The sequence below is a fragment of the Netta rufina genome, assembly GCF_964035555.1.
Source record: "Netta rufina genome assembly, chromosome: 3".
Lineage (NCBI taxonomy): Eukaryota > Metazoa > Chordata > Aves > Anseriformes > Anatidae > Netta > Netta rufina.
In genome coordinates this window covers 45054722-45074921 of record NC_140125.1, presented here as the reverse complement: position 1 = coordinate 45074921, position 20200 = coordinate 45054722, and the positions used below count along the sequence as shown (strand labels likewise).

The 20200-nt window shown below is 45.4% G+C and overlaps 1 protein-coding gene across 3 annotated transcripts in view; it reads right to left on the bottom strand.

The window, feature by feature from the left end:
* Window positions 1-20200, bottom strand: part of ARV1 (ARV1 homolog, fatty acid homeostasis modulator) — a 32101-nt gene that overhangs the window by 997 nt on the left and 10904 nt on the right. Inside the window, exons 2-6 of one of the 3 annotated variants that reach the window (XR_014618304.1) lie at window positions 12321-12440; window positions 11169-11322; window positions 7944-8168; window positions 7209-7448; window positions 3663-3700 (exon numbers count right to left, since the gene is read on the bottom strand). Coding sequence is in view for 2 of the 3 variants with exons in the window: in XM_084284349.1 (XP_084140475.1) it covers window positions 7342-7448; window positions 7944-8168; window positions 11169-11322; window positions 12321-12440 (606 nt within the window). In the remaining variant the exon portion in view is untranslated. Of the gene's footprint in view, window positions 1-3662; window positions 3701-5085; window positions 7449-7943; window positions 8169-11168; window positions 11323-12320; window positions 12441-20200 lie in introns of those variants that run through there. The other 2 variants (XM_084284349.1, XM_084284348.1) reach the window with 2 other exon arrangements.

Here is a 20200-nt window from a genome sequence, read left to right as displayed (position 1 = left end):
AGGGGGCAGCAGAGTTTTTGAAGCATGCAACCAGGAGAATAAAAATAGAGGATGCTGCATAGCTAAGAGATCAAGCCACCATCTTCACAATAAGTAAGTCCAGGTTTAAAAGCTGAAGAACAACAGGACATCAAACTGTTGCTGCACATAGCAAAATCCAGCAGGTCTCTTAATTTAGGAAAGACAGCTGAACTTTGGCTCCTCTGAGGCAGGATCTCCGGCTGCCAGCCAAAACATCTGTCCAGAGTGCCAGTCCAGCCTCATGGCTGGATGAAGGACCAGATGATCTCTGAGTTCACTTTTAGCCCTATCTGATTCTGTGAAAACAGATCTCTTCCCTCCCTGACAGTGGCAGAGCCAGCTGCCAGCTCAGGACAAAGAGCCAAGTGCTCAGGAACAGCTGTTGCGAGGAGTTTAGAGGAGCCAGCACTTTTCTGTATAATGGCATGAAATTGCAGATGGCTATCTTCCACGCAGCCTTTAGAAAGAGGAAGGATCTGTGCATGAGAACTTCCTGTTTTGCTGTCCTCTATCAGGACATAATGTAGAGGATTAAAAAACCTCTCTGAACTTCCTATCAAAGAGCTCCTGCAGCTGAATTAGATTAGCATCACCATGACGGCATTTTTTTTAAATGAAAACAGATGAGTAACAGTGAGAAGGCAGAACTGATCTATATACATTTTTCATGCTGCTTTATCAGGGACTTTTTTCTTAATGATACAATCTGTTATTGTTGCATAGTCAAACTGTTGTGAGGATAAGGTGCCTTCCTCCCAGGTGGCATTTTCTTTCCATGAAGAACCTTCACATCGTGCAGCTGAGATCACATCTGCAAGGTGGCATAGATAGAAGTTACACAATTTAATACTAAGGCAGAAAATGCACAGGCTGTAAGAAGATGATCGATGGACCTTCCCTTTCTCTCTTTGTGTATACGTGCACACATATGATTTAGATAAATTCCACAGTTCAATTGAGTAGGAAAGTTTTTTTGGGGAAAAAAACAAAACAAAACAAAACAAAAAAAAACTTAAAATGGAAGCAGTATAAAATAAAATTTGAACAGAATTGAGTTTTCATTAAAACTAGTCTCTTCATGTGCTTATGTAAGGAAATGTATATGTAAGGAACCATTGCATTCATTCCTAGCAAAAATCATTTGTTTTTCCCTAGCAAAGGTTTTGACTTATCTGTCTGCCCTTTCTGAACAAATACTTCAATGATCAGCACTGTCTTACTGTCATATTGCTCTCTCCCAGGACAGAATGAGTAAGAGATGGGTTATGGTTTCCTAGCTGTGCAACTCGCCTGTCACTTCCACACTGCAAAGAAGAATTGTCCTCAGAGAAACAGAGATCCTTGATGCTGAAAAAGATGATAAGGAGTGTACTCAAATTGATATATTTACTTTTGCTCTCAATCCTGCAAAGTCCAAACCATTTTTCCTGATTCTGGTATGTGGCACTTCATTATGCAGTGTGTGCTCTCTTCTCCCTAGTTATTATTACATTATTGTTGGCTTTTGATTTCTGTTGATCAAAAGAATGCTGTACTTGTACAGAGAGAAAGAGATGCTATCTCTGCTGTAGCCAAGACATGATACACCTGTGGCTTTGAAGGTAAGAACCAAACCCTTGCACTGGAAGTGAAGTGAGAGACCAAAGAAGGGATCAAAGTTTGGGAGTGATGCAGGAATGACAGCATCAGATGGGCTACAGGCATGTGGGGCAGGAAATCACTGTAAAGGTAACAACCATGGCTGCTTACAAGCAGGGAATTAGCAGTCCTAAGAAGAAAATGCAAGGTGAGTACAAGTGCTTCTGTGTTGACATTTTGCTTTCTTGTATAAATTTGTGCAATGTTAATGGAGTCATTTACTGAAAAGATATTAGTAATTACGAATATGTTTTTCAAAAAAACATTTTTATGAAAGACATACCTGTGCTTTCTACCTCAAAGTCTCATACTGTCAAATAAAACAGGATACCTAAATTCTCCTTTCAGATAGCTGAAAGTAAGATCAGTTAAGGTGCCAGCTCCCACCCCTCCAATTTTCTTAACTAATTTCAGTTTTATTTTGGCACACGTAGCAGCTGTAATAACTTAAAATTCATGATAAGGGATTCATGATTTGCTGTATATACCCCTAAACGTCTACAGATATTTATGTTATAGAACTGTAGGCCAGCAAGGGTCAGAATTAAAACTTCCCTTGACATAACAAAGAAGAATTCTTTAAACACATCAACTTTGATATTCACATTCTCTGCCCCCTGGCATCTCTGTTTCCATGTCTGACATACATGGTGTTGACTGCAGCTGAGAGGACTTAATGCTTTTCATCTTTTTAAGCAGACATCAACAAATTAATCCTCTCCCAAATCCTGTGGTGGTGGAGGTACAGTCATTTCATGGAGATACATACATGACTTGCTCAAGGTCACAGCAGCACTCAGTCTCATATCCAGAATGAGGATACAGACCCCTACTGTTGTGCTCAGATAGCTGTGCCATGCACTTCTGTGCATATTATGGACAATTCTTTTGCCTAAAAATGTATTCAGAATTACAGTTACAGATTATAAAAAAATTATGGGAGGCATCTGGATTTATTTCTCCAGCAGCCAGCATATATACAAACTATACAAGTTCACACTCATATTATGTGAAGGAATTTAAACCACAGTTTTTCCAAGGGAAAAAAAAAAAAAAAAAGTATCTCTAATCCTATTGAGGAGTAAATAAAACATAATTGGCAGTATTTCCTAGGCACTTTCCAGGCCTGCCGTTTATTTATACAGTGCTCAAAAGAGCTTTGCAAATTTAGGACCACAGATCATATTTAGGAAAAAGATTTTACAAAGCTCCTCAAATTCAGATCTTCTTTCTAGTAAGTAATATAGTAAGCATTATTGGAAAGGCTAAGAAGGTCAGCATTTTAAAAGAGTCAGAAGAGAATTCAGGAATCTTGTCATATACTCCTTCCTGCAAAGTCTAACTGCAGCAACTTGGGTTTCAAATTAATCCAGTGTCAAAATTCCTATTGATTTTTAGCAGTGAAGGCATGCATTCACTATGCCTTTTACCACATGGATTTTCTCTAAAATCAGTGAGACTACTCAAAATAATCTTAGTTTGCATGACTGTTTGTCTTAAACAGGATGATGCCACACTAAAATAATTTGCATTTCATAGCTTTCCTGGTGGAATAGAGAATGGACTTTATACAAGTGGTGAAACAATTATTTTGTGGGCTGATTTTGATCACTAAGCTCATTTTAACACGTCTCCAAACTGAAAATGAGTAATACTTTCAGAAGCTTGAATTAGTGATTTTCAAAAAAAAAAAGATGAAAAGTGTGTTGATGCTCCTTCCAGTTTTTAGAAACAATAGTGCTTCACTCTTCAACTCCAGATGGCACTGTGGTGCTTAACATTCTCCACTTGGGTGAGAGCTGACGGACTGCAAAAGCGCACAAGTTCCTGAAAAACAAAAGCTTTCTTGTTTTAAGAGAAATCAGCTGCTAATAGTTTTCCAGTGCAGATGTGATATTATACTTTCAACTTTGTGAAGACTGGCTTAACAAATGGCAGCTTGTATGCCAGAAACAGGACTTGTTGTGTAAGAAAAGACTTACTTGTCTATACTTGAATGAGGTCACGAGGGTAGTAGTAGCCTTTTCCTCACCAGCAAAACCTAGAACAACGTGCACTATTGCAGAATCAAGGGAGAATCCCTGCTGAGGCATACCCCTTCCTGTTCACAGCATGTAATTCTGTTTATCTCTGTATAATTGGTAATTCTGTTTGTAGGAGTGTGTTTTCAAGGATGGGGTGCAAACCACCGAGATAATAAGGTTACCAGCAACTTTTCTGAAGGAAAACCATAGACTTCACTGTTTTGAAAACATCATTGGCCACTTCATGTTATCAGTTAGACTATTACAAAAATATCTACAAACAACATTTTTCCTTCCTGTTCACCCTTAGAAAATTTGAGTATGATGTTCATACATTACTTAAGTCATACACTCATACTGTTTTATAACACATTCGTAATGGCTTAATTTTCTTCCTACACGTTAACTTTTATTGGGACTATTCCCCTATCCCCTTAGTTTTTATAATCTTCTCAACTCTTAATTTGGTGGAAGTCTGCCCAACTGCTACCATCTTTTAAGTCTTCCTTCTTAGCTTATATGCCATTTCTTCACTGTTGTACCGAATAATTTCTAAATACTTGTTATTTGACCTATGGACCCAGGTAAAGTTCACATTGCATAGTCACTAAACCTTTGCTCAATCCAAGTCTGAGTAACATCACGGATTGTTCTGTGCATTTAATCCAACAGAATTCTGACCTTTCCTCCACTTATCTCCTTCCTCTATAGGCTCCAGAATCCCATTAGATTCTAAGCAAAACTCACTACTATTTACAGGGCTTCATTTGCTGGCTTTTTTTTTTTTTTTTAGCCCAAATAATCCTTTGTACATAAGTCAATGAAACAATATGAGGATATGTAGAAAGGGCAGGCTATTTTTAATATATCTTCTAACAAAGAAGACTATTTTATTACAAAATTTTTTTGAAAGAGGATATAAAAAAAAAGAATAAATATGAGAGACATGACTATTTTAAACAGACAAGCCTTTGAAATAGTCTAGGTTCTCCCTGAAGCACCATACAGAATCCTTTCCCAAAGGCATCAATGTGCACCCCACACACATATGCAGAGGAAGTTCTCAAGTCCCCCCTGGACTGACAGAGTATTAGTGCATTTGTCATTCCAGTTCTGGTAAATTAGGAGTCATAAAACCACGTAATGCCGAACGCCCAGATCATGATGATGCCTCTTGAAGAATGAAAATGTGTACAACACCTACATTTGTTCCACAGCTGCGTAGTTTTAATTTTCTTCTCCTTCCTCCTAGTTGCCTAAGAATAGTGGTGGCTCCTGATAACATTACAGAGCACAACACTGAGATGTTATCACTATATGTGACACAACATTACGCACTTCCTTTGGAATGTATTCATGTCCATTCTAGGTCTTCTAAATAAAACTCAAACTGTCCCAAAGATTATTATTTTTTTTTAATTCTAAGTAAACTTCAAGAAAACTGTTTTTCCCCAAAATTTACATACATTGTATTTACATTTTTGCTGTTGAATAGGTAATATGTATGTTACATGTCACACAAAATCTTTCCTTTCTATTACCTGCAATTAAATGTGCTCCACTCAGCCTTTTGACTGAAATCAGTGCCAGAGCAGATGAGACATTCCTTAGAAACAAAAAAATCTTCTGTGTATACCCATGATGCGTAAGATTAATAATAATAAAAAACATAACAGGAACACAAACAAAAACATTGCTTTTACATCATTAGAAAAAAATAAATTGTGGGTGGGTGGGGAGGAGAAAGCAATTCCTGAAGAGGGACATACAGAACGGTAAGAAACTTTATCAGTTGCAATGCTGAGGTACTTCTAAGATGAACAGAGAGCTGACTAAATGCCAGATGACAGCTACAGTAACAGTGGGAATTAGCTCAGCACACACCAGCATCTTCCTAGTGCCTATTCTTCTGTCACCCTCTCTGCTGCAGCAGAACTGCATTCCCTCTTACACTATTGGCAGAAGGAGAAAGAAGAAAATGAAAGCAGGCCAAACCAGCACCCCTCAAGGTTTTCTAAAAGATCTACTGCTCTTTCCCTTTGTGTCATCTCAACCTGCAGCATCTGTTGCAATGATGTGTGTTGGTATTGTAGGAGGACAACAAACACTAATCTATGCACCTTATGCAACATACTCTTCTTAAAAAAAAAACTTTTGGAGGAGGAGTATCGCCCCAAAAGTAATTATGTAAAGCAAAGCATGTTCTAGATACCATGTTGACAATGCTGCTGCTCAACCAATGAACAACTGCACACCCACAATCAGTTGTCTGGTCATTAATTGACACCAGTAGCAAGGTGGAGCCCTCATACTCCTTCAGAACTATGTGCTTGCTGGAGTACTTGAAGTGTTGACTTGTCTTGTGTTCTTAAAAGAGGCTGTGTTTTTTGCTGTTGTTGTTGTTTGTTTGTTTGTGTGCTTTCTCTGGCCTCACCGTCACATGCTCAGAAAGGTAACAAATCTAACAAATCATATGTGAGTGGTGTCAACCTCTGACCTATTAAAAAAGAATTAGCAATCATTTGCTTTTCTAACAGAGTAACTTAACATGGCTTGTGTTGTTGCAAGGGTTCTAAGAAGTCTGATGTCTTCTGTGCTCATAATCTAGATTTACTCTAAACCTGTTCATAATTAACTTGAAGATGTTGCAAAATGTTAATTTTGTTAATGCATTTTCCAAAACAGAGATAGGAGACTGCATGTGGGAAAAATGAAGTAGGGAAGTAGTATCTGAGTCAGTACAGCTTTCTAGAACTGAAGCAGGAAAATTAAACACTGGATGAAACATGATGGAAACTGATCTGCAGAAGAGTAAGGTTAGTGTCCTAAATGCTGCCTCGAGAAAACCAATTCTGCCAGTTCTCTTGTGGGTCATCTAGCACTCTCCTTGCCTGTTGGGGAAAAAGGATGCAGAACTTCTATAAACGTTTCTTTATTAATACAGTCCAAACCTTGTTTCTTTTCCAACAAATAATACTCCATAAAAGAACATTGCTGAGCAGCCTCATACTTCACTTTTTATGAGATCACATAAAATTCAAAGCCATTTAAAACTATACGTCCTAGAGATTATTCTAGAACTAAATATTTTATTATTTTGGATTGTTATATAAGCACTCAGGAGAATGCAACTTAATTTCTCCACTGCAGTTTCAATCTGTAATAGCTGCCTTTTCTCTAAAAATCTGTTTGTATGTGTTCACTTCTCTCTGAAAATCTGGTTTAGTGGAAATGTCAATTTTGCCTTTTATATTTTTCCACTAACTTTTTTCCTTCCGTTTAAGGGAAGGATTCATCCCCATCTTTCTGACAAAATGCAGTGATGGTTAGCAGTGCTGATTTTTTTCAGTGTACCTTTTTTTTTTTTATTACAGCCATACAGCCAGAATTGTAAGGCTATTAGGATAGCGACATATTCGTATTTTTAATGCAAAAAACTAAGGCTGAAGTTTTATGGCTCATCAAATTAAACAGGACACCTTCTGAAGTTTCTCTTTCGAACTCATCCTAAAACCATCCACTCACACCACTAACGAAAATTTTTGTTATCCATCATCTTCTTTATCACTATAAAAATAGTGTCTTCGGAGCCTGCTGGCAGAGATCATTCTCAGAAAATGATCACCACGTTGTATTTCCTTAGGTCTGCGCTGACATTTCAAACATCCCATCCAATTTTCTGGACCAAGCAAACCACACCATTTTCCAGAATTAATCCAAAGACGATGGCCAACCAAGAGAGCATTCGGTTCAAGTTCAATGTAACTGCAAAAGAAAACAAAACAAATGTATTGATTTCCAGCTAAGAAGTCCACAGAAACCATGTGAGAATTCATATTAATCTGTACGTGTAAGAAATCACACCAGTGTGTTAAAATCTGAATTCCAAAGCCATGCATAAAATTAACATGAAATTTTCATCTTCCAGACATACAAAGAATTCTATTTAATGTTTCAATGATCCACGCTAAGGTGTCTCAAACCGTAACTGATGTATACAATGTAACACATACAAAGAGATGGTGGATAAAAAAAAAAAAAAAGAAAAAGAACCTCTTATCTAAGTTTTTTTTTAAAATTCACTTGATATGAAAGTTTAAATATTACTGTTTTAGGCTGAAGCTATGTCAGTGATGTCTGATACTGATACAACAACAACAAAAGTGACTTAAAAAAACTTTAAAAGTGACAAAAGTGACTAACAGCTGCATTGTCACACAAGTTCTACACAAATCATGTAGTAACAAAGCAAAAACGTACCTCTAATTGCCTGAGAGTTTGATGTCAAGACAAATACTTTTATAAACACAAGGCACAAAGGTGTATAGTCATGTTCCCAAATAACAGCTGGAATTAGCAAAAGTTTTCCATAGCCAGACAACAGCAGTGCTTTGAGAAGTAAAATGAAGTCAGACTTGGTTTTTAGCATCTCAGGTCTCATCCACCACAAGGCAATAAAGATGCCAACCAGAAATGAAGTTTGTTCTAAGAGGATATAAGAGGAGATGGAAAGAGAGAATGAAGCACCAAAATCAAGTCTTTTTTTGAAACATTTTAATGAAATGCTTTGTGTCAAATGAAACTGAGACACTGCTATTTAAAAGACATATGTAAACATGAACATGTCCTCCAGCTCCTGCATTCATTTTAATAGTCATATGTGACTATTACTTACCTAAGCTAATTCTGTATCATTACATTCAAAATAACTATCACAGATTTCTGTATGTAGCATGGTCATACTTGTAATTTTTGACACCATACAGCACAGGCAGTTTAATACATTAAAACTCTACTTTTCAACAAAAGGAGCTTTTTTTTTTTTTTTTTTTTTTCCCAAGCTGTCTGTTCATCTGTAAAATAAGATCATCAATACTTTTTATTTTTGAAAAGGTCACCAGCAATGAACCCTTTCCATGCAGCACCAGGAGAAACACTGAAGTGAAAATATCATTGAGCTATTAGACTTTTCTTGACACCTTCTCTCTGTGTAACACTGGAACTCATGCAGATGTCAAAACAACTCTCACAACAACTGGCTGAGCTCTATACTAGTTTTCAAACTATGAGAACGGTTCAGACCACGATTTTGAATATTGCTACTTTTCAGTGATTTGATATGCACCAACTAACAAAAAAGGGAGGGGGCCGGACTGCTCGAAGTGATTATGGGACCCCTCTGTTGTGGGGTTGTTGAGGGTCGAAGAACAGCGATTGCCAATCGCTACCACAACTGTGCACCGGCGGCAATATCGCACTAACCGAGACTCCCTGATTCCCATCCATAAGCTAATTCGTCAATTAGAGAGGCAAGGAGTGATCAGCAAGACTCATTCACCTTTTAATAGTTCCATATGGCCAGTGCGAAAATCCAATGGTGAGTGGAGGCTAACGGTGGACTATCGTGGCCTGAACGAAGTGACGCCACCACTGAGTGCTGCAGTGCCGGACATGCTGGAACTTCAGTACAAACTGGAATCGAAGGCAGCCAAGTGGTACACCACAATTGATATCACTAATGCATTTTTCTCCATCCCTCTAGCAGCAGAGTGCAGGCCACAATTTGCCTTCACTTGGAGGGGAGTCCAATATACTTGGAATCGGCTGCCCCAGGGGTGGAAACACAGCCCTACCATTTGCCATGGACTGATCCAGTCTGCGCTAGAGCAGGGGGAAGCTCCTGAACACCTGCAGTACATCGATGACATTATTGTGTGGGGTGACACAGCAGAGGAAGTTTTCGAGAAAGGGAAGAAAATAGTCCAAATCCTTCTGAAAGCCGGTTTTGCCATAAAACAAAATAAAGTCAAAGGACCTGCACGAGAGATCCAGTTTTTAGGAATAAAATGGCAAGATGGACATCGTCAAATCCCAATGGATGTGATCAACAAAATAACAGCTATGTCTCCACCAACTAACAAAAAAGAAACACAGACTTTCCTAGGTATTGTGGGGTTTTGGAGAATGCACATCCCAAATTACAGTCTGATTGTAAACCCGCTCTACCAAGTAACCCGTAAGAAGAATGAGTTTGAATGGGGCCCTGAACAACGACAAGCCTTTGAACAAATCAAGCAGGAAATAGTCCATGCAGTAGCCCTTGGGCCAGTTCGAACAGGACCAGATGTAAAGAATGTGCTCTACACTGCAGCCGGGGAGAACGGCCCCACCTGGAGCCTCTGGCAGAAAGAACCTGGGGAAACTCGAGGTCGGCCCCTGGGGTTTTGGAGTCGGGGATACAGAGGGTCTGAGGCCCGCTATACTCCAACTGAAAAGGAGATACTGGCAGCATATGAAGGAGTTCGATCTGCTTCGGAGGTGGTCGGTACTGAAGCGCAGCTCCTCCTGGCACCCCGATTGCCGGTACTAGGCTGGATGTTCAAGGGAAGGGTCTCCTCTACGCATCATGCAACTGATGCTACATGGAGCAAGTGGGTTGCACTGATTACTCAGCGGGCTCGAATAGGAAACCCCAGTCGCCCAGGAATATTGGAAGTGATTATGGACTGGCCAGAAGGCAAATACTTTGGGATATCATCCGAGGAGGAGGTGGGTCGTGCTGAAGAAGCCCCACGTTGGGCGCCAAAAAGACTGTCGTGGTTTAACCCGGCTGGCAGCTAAACACCACGCAGCCGTTCGCTCACCCTCCCCCCTCCCTCTCTGGGACGGGGGAGAGAAATGGAAAGTGAAGCCTGTGAGTTGAGATAAAGACAGTTTAATAAGACATGAAAATAATAATAACAAAATAATAATGACAATAATAATAATAATGATACAATGGTGATAATAGGAAAGTAATAATAATATGTACAAACAAGTGATGCACAATGCAATTGCTCACCACCTGCTGACCAGTGCCCAGCCTAACCCCGAGCAGTCCGGCCCCCTCCCCTGGCTAGCCACCCCTATGTATTGTTTAGCATGACGTCAGATGCTATGGAATACCCCTTTGGCTAGTTTGGGTCACCTGTCCTGGGTCTGTCCCCTCCCAGCTCTTACTGCACCCCCAGCCTGCCTGTTGGCAGGACAGAGCAAAAGGCTGAGATGTCCTTGGCTTGGTATAAGCACTGCTCTGCAACAATTAAAACATCGGGGTGTTATCAGCACTCTTCTCATCCTAAGCCAAAACACAGCATTCCACCAGCTACTAGGAAGAAAATTAATTCTGTTCTAACTGAAACCAGGACAATAATGCTGATAATATTGGTCTAAATTGTAATCAGTGTTGAGATATGAATTTCATAGAATCATAATCATAGAATAGCTTGGGTTGGAAGGGACCTAAAAGATCAACTAGTTCTAACCCTCCTGCTAGTAAATTAGAGAACATGTGCATAATCATTTAACCATGCTGGGTCGGACATGACATCTATTCTAATGTGTTGTGTGTTTTTTTTTCAATACAGGCTTGCTGAAAGACTCATAAAATTATTGAATGCTTAGAATGTACACTTGATAGTTAAATGAAATAATTATTGATCTTACCTAAAGAAGCAATACCAAACATCCTATAAAAATCCCATTCCTTGGCATATCTGATTAAGTCATCAGGATCTGTATTTTGGCTTGAATCCTGCAGTTGGAGCCACCTGAGATAAGCTTCACAGAGCAAACAAAATACGCAGAGCTTACCATGAATCTGGTAAATGAAAGAACAATAAAATCATTACTGTTAAATCAGCATAAATTAAATCAGTGTTAAATTAGTATTTGATATACATTTCTATATCTCTAAACAAACAAGCTCTGTATTATTTTCTATTTGCTTAGTAATATAAGCAAATTACTTCTGTTGAGCCACTAGTTTAGCACATCATCTTTTTAACATCAATTAATCTGATAGGCAAATTAGAGGGTGTAGAAAACTGTGTTAACAGTTCTGCACAGAAGAAAATACATAAGTAGTTTTTAAAGCCTGCTTTTTATTTTTATATTTTTTAAATTGTTAAAACTCTTTCAGTTAGAAATATAAAAACAAAAATCGTGCTGTAGCTAATAGAGCTATACTGTCAAAAACTTCAGTGTAACGGCATCTACTCCATTCAATGAACTGGTTTAAGCACCCTTGTTTTTATTTTTCCCTGTGGCAATCTGTATCTCCATTAGAAGAAACTGGTAGTGTAGTTAGACCAAAAATATTTTTTACTTCAGACAAGGGTGAGGAATCAACAATAAAAGGAGCAATATAACCAAACTAAACTTAAAGTATCCTCTGAAGTGATGCAAAAATTACGTCATGAGTGTCCATACTTCACATATTTCAACATTAAACATGGTCTATAAGCCAATGGGGGAGAGGGTGAACTTTGATTTTACATAGATTTAACAAACAATGCAACTTCTGTGAATGAATACTTCGTTGTTTTTTTTTTTTCTTTTTTAATATGTAGGATGATAGCTGTTTTTACTGGTATTGTAGAGAAAGTAACTTTCTCAGTAACAGCTAGAGTTTGAGACTTCATATGTTCCATTCATAATATTAGACCCTTTATTTGTTTGAGAACCGAACTGGTTCAGCTTGCTCATAGCTGTGAAAGGGAACAGTTCCTAATTTTTACAGCTATTCCAACCGATTTAACAAACCTAAATATTGTCTTTAACATAAAAAAGTCAGAAAGTGGGGGCATGGCAACTTACATTTATCTTTGTATTGAAAAGAATGTGTCTGTATGCTTGTGCTTTACACAAAATTGCATTAATCAAGATGATAACAGGATCATACTCAATGTATTTGTCCACAGGTTTCTGGCAGGATTTCTGAAAATCATAAAATAACAAGAATTAGGAAAAAAAAAAAAATAAAAAAGTTTATGAAATGTTCCTCTGAGCTTAGCACAACTGCAGAAATACAAAGTAGCTAGTCAATTCTTGTTAGTCTTTCCTTAGTGTAATCTTAATTTTCAAAAGGTTTTTAATTCATCCACAAAAATTGTACTTTCCCCCTTTGACACTACGGTTAATACAAAGATTTCCTTTGTAAGCCAGAAAGATACACCATTTATTTTTGTAGGCTTCAGATTAACACAGATCATTAAATTATGAAGGATGTACTTAGTTACCATTTCCTTCTTTTTAAAGAGACGCTTGATCCTCCTGACAAGAGGCTCTTGTAACAGTTAACAGAATGGCTATGAACAGTCCTACAAGAGCCTCAACCAGGAGACCTGAGGGGGAAATAACTTGTAGGAACAAGCAGAGGAGCAGCAGCACCTCAAGTACTGTGATCAGCTTTCGGCTCCTCACTACAAGGACATGGAGGCCCAGGAACATGTCCAGAAAAGGGCTAGGAAGCTGGTGATGGGCCTGGGACACAAGTCCTGTGAGGAGCGGCTGAGGGAACTGGGGGTGTTTAGCCTCTACCAGCTCCGCCTGCAACAACTTGGGCTGCCACGTCGGAGGAAGAAGGCGCAAAACAAGCACGGGAGAAGAACAGCCCCCGTGCGTCCCCTCCGCAAATTCATCTAGAGCGTGCGTCCCGTGTACCGGTGACAAGAAAGGCAGCGCGGCGAGTGAGTGCTGCTCACAACACTTTACATTTGGAGGCTCTGCATAGGGACCTGGAAAGTTTGGATCAATGGCAAAGGCCAAGGGGATGAGGTTCAACATGGCTAAGGGCCGGGTCCTCTGCTTTGGCCACAACAACCCCATGCACCGCTACGGGCTTGGGACAGAGTGACTCGAAAGCTGAGCAGAGGAAAGGGATCGGGGAGGGTCGATGCTCATCTGAACATGAGCTGGCAGTGAGCCCAGGTAGCCAGAAAGACATCCAGCATGCCTGGCTTGTATCAGGAATGGTGTAGCCAGCAGGACCAGGGAGGTGATCGTCCCGCTGTGCTCTGCTCTGGTGAGGTCGCACCTCAAGTGCTCTGTTCAGCTTTGGGCCCCTCACTACAAGAAGGGCCATCAAGGCCCTGGAGCGTGTCCAGAGAAGGGGTACAGAGCTGGCAAAGGGCCTGGAGCACAAGTCCTGTGAGGAGTGGCTGAGGGAACTGGGGGTGTTTAGTCTGGAGAAGAAGAGGCTCAGGGCAGACCTCATTGCTCTCTGCAACTGCCTGAAAGGAAGGTGTGAGGAGCTGGGGGCCGGCCTCTTCTCACAGATAACTAGTGACGGGACTAGAGGGAATGGCCTCAGGTTGTGCCAGGGGAGGTTCAGGTTGGAAGTGAGGAAACATTTCTGCTCAGAAAGAGCAGTCAGGCACTGGGTCGGGTTGCCCAGGGAGGTGGTGGCATCACAAACCCTCTGGGGGGTTTTAAGGAAAGGTTGGACGTGGTGCTTAGGGACATGATTTAGCGGGCGACAGTGGTAGTAGGGGGTGGTTGGAGCAGATCATCTTGGAGACATTTTCCAACTTTAAAGATTCTACAATTTTATTCAACCAACAGCCATTTTGGGGCTTTCTTCTTGATAGGGGCTTCCACTCTGCCCCCAAGAGGGTTTTGAGGAGAACCGTGCCACGGCTGCCCCGCTCGGATGTGGCTCTGCCCATGGCTCCCTCTCACTGAGAAATCCAGGGCACAGTCCCAAACACGGGGGGCTCAGGCCCACCGCCCCGCTGGTCAGACAGACCCCCCTCTGCAGACTGCAGTGGCAGCAGCAGGCTTCGAAGCCCAGCTGCCCGCGTCCTCCCCAGCCTCGCCATGGCCTTTGTTGCCTGCCCGTCTCCAGGCGACAGGCCCTGTGACCTCAGACAGGGCTGGGTATAAAAGCAGGCTGCGGCTGGGCACCGCTGCTAGTGCTGTTGGTCACTGCCGCTAGTGCTGCTGGTGATTGCCACTGGTGCTGTTGGTCACTGCCTCTAGTGCTGTTGGTCACTGCTACTAGTGCTGGTAGTCACTGCCGCTAGTGCTGTTGGTCTCTGCTGCTAGCGCTGGTGGTCACTGCTGGAGCTCTGCTCAGCGTGACAGCCATCCCTGCGTTGCTTTGTGTTCATCAGGAGAGAGCAGCATGAAGTTCATCCTGGCTCTCCTCCTGGTCACGGCTCTGGCCGTGGCTGTGTTCCAGGCATGTGGCCTTGGCCTCTGCGGCCACCACTGCTGGGAAAGGGTCAGGGTCAGCCGGAGCCTAGGCGCCAAGCACCAGGTCTCCAACTGGCCCTGCAGCCTCGGCCTTTCCAGCTGCCCCAGCTGGATCCGGCTCAGGCTGAACTCCGTGGACCCTTCAGAGGGCCCAAAGCTACGTCCCGTCGGCACCGAGCGCCAGCCCTCCGACCTGCCCTACCCCCTGCTCCACTTCTGGGAACACCTTGCCCTGGGCGGGAGGGTCTGGCTGCTGTGCACTCACTGGGACACCATCTGCTTCCTTGGCGTGGGGCTGCTTGCCCACAGCCTCTGGAGAAGAGCAAAGAGACGCCTCAGACAGGTGAGTGCTGGAGACGCCGTGTGCAGGAAAGGGCCAGCCTGTGGCGAGCCCCCACGGCTGCCCGGAGCAGTCCTACGAGGCTGGAAGCTCCGGAGGAAGCTGAGCCCAGCAGGACAATTCGCCACTTCGTGAGTCCTCGTCCCTGCCCTTCACTGTGCCGCTTCTCTTGTTGCTTCCAGGGCACGGGCCGGCGGGCCTCAGCTTCCTTTTGGACAGACCGCCGGGGAAAGGACGCTCTGGATGATGGCGCCTTGCTCTGCCGGATGGAGGCCAACGCTGCCATCATGGTGAGGTGCCTGAAGCGCCTCTACCAGCTCCGCCTGCAACAGCTTGGGCTGCCACGTCGGAGGAAGAAGGCGCAAAACAAGCACGGGAGAAGAACAGCCCCCGTGCGTCCCCTCCGCAAATTCATCTAGAGCGTGCGTCCCGTGTACCGGTGACAGGAAAGGCAGCGCGGCGAGTGAGTGCTGCTGGCCATGGGTTTGGGGAGGCTGATGCTCCAGGAGAAGGGGGTAGAGGGGCTCGGGACCCGTGGCTGGGGGTTGCCCCATAGGAGGAGCCCATGACCCAGGGAAAGGGGCGCGTGGCCCGGCCACCACCCACGGCCCTGTAAGATGGCAGTGGCCAGGGAATGCCCATGACCTGCTGGGGTAGCCCTTGGGCTTAGGACCTTCAGGCCCGTGAGAGGGTAGGCATCGCACTGGGAAAAGGGGCAGGTGGAAGGAAGTGCCTGGCTAATAATTGTGGCACAGCATTTTCAGCCACCTGACAGTCAATTCCCTTCAGATTGACAGCGAGCCGGTGAGGCAGGACACACCTCAGCCCTCCGAAGGCTCTCGCTGCGCTGAAGGCATCTCCCGTGACAACTGGATGCCAACATCGCCCTGAACACCTCCTCCCTGCGTGGGCACCACCGACAATGCCAGCTGTCCCCTGCTGGGCTGCCCACGCCCAGCCAGAACAACAGCCAGCGGGGACTCGCCATTCATCTCATGAGGACCTCTGAGGAGAAGTCTCCTTTTCCATCCTCCCTGAGGTGCCGCTGGGACCGCTGGCATCCCAAAGGACGTGGCTCTGCTTTGTTGCTCCACAGAAGACAGCAGGAGCACGCGTGTGCAGCAGAGCTGGCTGGGAGACTCTGGAAAATTTCTGTTGGTAGCAGACCACTTCTCCCAGCTCAATAAAGATCATCCCTACACAACCTGTGTCCGTCCTTTTGGTACCAAGGGGCTTGGGGCAGCAGCCACATGGGAGGCAGTGGGGCAAGTGAGGGCTGCTGGGTGTGGGTTGTAGAGAACACACCTGCAGAGGAATGAGGGAGCTGGGCCGGGAGAGAAGAGCTGTGAGGTGCCGCCCAGGCGCCCATGCCCCAGGAGGAGAGACCACATCCTGGCAGGGTGCCCGTGTCCCACTGAGGTTTCCTGGGGGTGCCCATGGCCCTGGGAGGTGGCAGTGGCTGGTGAGTGCCCAGGACCCCGAGAGTCATGGCCCTGGGGACTAATTCCAGACTAACTCCACTCCTACTTCACAACACTGTACATTTGGAGGCTCTGCACAGGGACCTGGAAAGTTTGGATCAATGGCAGAGGCCAAGGGGATGAGGTTCAACATGGCTAAGGGCTGGGTCCTCTGCTTTGGCCACAACAACCCCATGCAGTGCTACAGGCTTGGGACAGAGTGACTCGAAAGCTGAGCAGAGGACAAGGATCCAGGGGAGTTGGTAGATACTCATCTGAACATGAGCCGGCAGTGAGCCCAGGTAGCCAGAAAGACATCCAGCATGCCTGGCTTGTATCAGGAATGGTGTAGCCAGCAGGACCAGGGAGGTGATCGTCCCGCTGTGCTCTGCTCTGGTGAGGCCGCACCTCGAGTGCTCTGTTCAGCTTTGGGCCCCTCACTACAAGAAGGGCATTGAGGCCCTGGAGCGTGTTCAGAGAAGGGCTACGAAACTGGTGATAGGCCTAGAGCACAAGTCCTGTGAGGAGTGGCTGAGGGAACTGGGGTTGTTTAGTCAGTAAAACCGCTGTATTGGACTTTTTTTGTATTTAGCCAGTAAAACCGCTGTATTGGACTTTCGGAGGGCTGACTTTGAGCTGCTCAGGACGCTAGTTGGTGGAGTCCCTTGGGAGGCGGTTCTGAAGGGCAGAGGGGTCCGGGAAGGCTGGGCGCTCTTCAAGAGGGAAATCTTAATGGCGCAGGAATGGTCTGTCCCCACGTGCCCAAAGACGAGCTGGCGGGGAAGAAGACCAGCCTGGCTCAACAGAGAATTGTGGCTTGATCTTAGGAGAAAAAAGAGGGTTTATAATCTTTGGAAAAGTGGGCAGGCCACTAGGGAGGACTTTAAGGATGTAGCGAGGCTGTGCAGGGACAAAATTAGGAAGGCCAAAGCTCATTTGGAGCTCAATCTGGCTACTGGCACTAAAGATAACAAAAAACGTTTCTATAAATACATCAACACAAAAAGGAGGACTAAGGAGAATCTCCATCCTTTACTGGATGCGGGGGGAAACTTAGTTACAAGAGATGAGGAAAAGGCGGAGGTGCTCAATGCCTTCTTTGCCTCAGACTTTAGCGGCAATACCAGTTGTTCTCTGGATATTCAGTACCCTGAGCTGGTGGAAGGGGATGGGGAGCAGCATGTGGCCCTCACTATCCATGAAGAACTTGTTGGTGACCTGCTACGGCACTTGGATGTGCACAAGTCGATGGGGCCGGATGGGATCCACCCAAGGGTACTGAGAGAACTGGCGGAGGAGCTGGCCAAGCCACTGTCCATCATTTATCAGCAGTCCTGGCTATCGGGGGAGGTCCCAGTTGACTGGCGGCTAGCAAATGTGACGCCCATCTACAAGAAGGGCTGGAGGGCAGACCCGAGAAACTACAGGCCTGTCAGTTTGACCTCAGTGCCAGGGAAGCTCATGGAGCAGATCCTCCTGAGAGTCATCACGCAGCACTTGCAGGGCAAGCAGGCGATCAGGCCCAGTCAGCATGGGTTTATGAAACGCAGATCCTGCTTGACGAACCTGATCTCCTTCTATGACAAAGTGACGCGCTGGGTGGACGAGGGAAAGGCTGTGGATGTGGTCTACCTTGACTTCAGCAAGGCTTTTGACACCGTCTCCCACAGCATTCTCCTCAAGAAACTGACTGCTCTTGGCTTGGACTGGCGCACGCTTTGTTGGGTTAGAAACTGGCTGGATAGCCGGGCCCAAAGAGTCGTGGTGAATGGAGTCAAGTCCAGTTGGAGGCCAGTCACTAGTGGCATCCCCCAGGGCTCGGTGCTGGGGATGATCTGGACGAGGGCATCGAGTGCACCCTCAGTAAGTTTGCAGATGACACCAAGTTAGGTGCGTGTGTCGATCTGCTTGAGGGTAGGAAAGCTCTGCAGGAGGATCTGGATAGGCTGCACCGATGGGCTGAGGTCAACTGCATGAAGTTCAACAAGGCCAAGTGCCGGGTCCTGCACCTGGGGCGCAATAACCCCAAGCAGAGCTATAGGATGGGAGAGGAATGGTTGGAGAGCTGCCAGGCAGAGAAGGACCTGGGAGTGATGGTGGATAGTCGGCTGAATATGAGCCAGCAGTGTGCTCAGGTGGCCAAGAAGGCCAACGGCATCCTGGCTTGTATCAGGAACAGTGTGACCAGCAGGGCTAGGGAGGTGATCGTCCCCCTGTACTCAGCTCTGGTGAGGCCGCACCTCGAGTACTGTGTTCAGTTTTGGGCCCCTCGCTACCAGAAGGACATGGAGGTGCTTGAGCGGGTCCAGAGAAGGGCGACAAAGCTGATGAGGGGCCTGGAGAACAAGTCCTACGAGGAGCGGCTGAGGGAGCTGGGTTTGTTCAGCCTGGAGAAGAGGAGGCTCAGGGGCGACCTTATCGCTCTCTATAGGTACCTCAAGGGAGGCTGTAGCGAGGTGGGGGTTGGTCTGTTCTCCCACGTGCCTGGTGACAGGACGAGGGGGAATGGGCTTAAGTTGAGCCAGGGGAGTTTTAGGTTAGATGTTAGGAAGAACTTCTTTACTGAAAGGGTTGTGAGGCATTGGAACAGGCTGCCCAGGGAAGTGGTGGAGTCACCATCCCTGGAAGTCTTCAAAAGACATTTAGATGTAGAGCTTAGAGATATGGTTTAGTGGGGACTGTTAGCGTTAGGTCAGAGGTTGGACTCGATGATCTTGAGGTCTCTTCCAACCTAGAAATTCTGTGAGATCTGTGAGATCTAGTCTGGAGAAGAAGAGGCTCAGGGCAGACCTCATTGCTCTCTGCAACTGCCTGAAAGGAAGGTGTGAGGAGCTGGGGGCCGGCCTCTTCTCACAGATAACTAGTGACGGGACTAGAGGGAATGGCCTCAGGTTGTGCCAGGGGAGGTTCAGGTTGGAAGTGAGGAGACATTTCTGCTCAGAAAGAGCAGTCAGGCACTGGGACGGGTTGCCCAGGGAGGTGGTGGCATCACAAACCCTCTGGGGGGTTTTAAGGAAAGGTTGGATGTGGTGCTTAGGGACATGATTTAGCGGGCGACAGTGGTAGTAGGGGGTGGTTGGAGCAGATCATCTTGGAGACATTTTCCAACTTTAAAGATTCTACAATTTTATTCAACCAACAGCCATTTTGGGGCTTTCTTCTTGATAGGGGCTTCCACTCTGCCCCCAAGAGGGTTTTGAGGAGAACCGTGCCACGGCTGCCCCGCTCGGATGTGGCTCTGCCCATGGCTCCCTCTCACTGAGAAATCCAGGGCACAGTCCCAAACACGGGGGGCTCAGGCCCACCGCCCCGCTGGTCAGACAGACCCCCCTCTGCAGACTGCAGTGGCAGCAGCAGGCTTCGAAGCCCAGCTGCCCGCGTCCTCCCCAGCCTCGCCATGGCCTTTGTTGCCTGCCCGTCTCCAGGCGACAGGCCCTGTGACCTCAAACAGGGCTGGGTATAAAAGCAGGCTGCGGCTGGGCACCGCTGCTAGTGCTGTTGGTCACTGCCGCTAGTGCTGCTGGTGATTGCCACTGGTGCTGTTGGTCACTGCCTCTAGTGCTGTTGGTCACTGCTACTAGTGCTGGTAGTCACTGCCGCTAGTGCTGTTGGTCTCTGCTGCTAGCGCTGGTGGTCACTGCTGGAGCTCTGCTCAGCGTGACAGCCATCCCTGCGTTGCCTTGTGTTCATCAGGAGAGAGC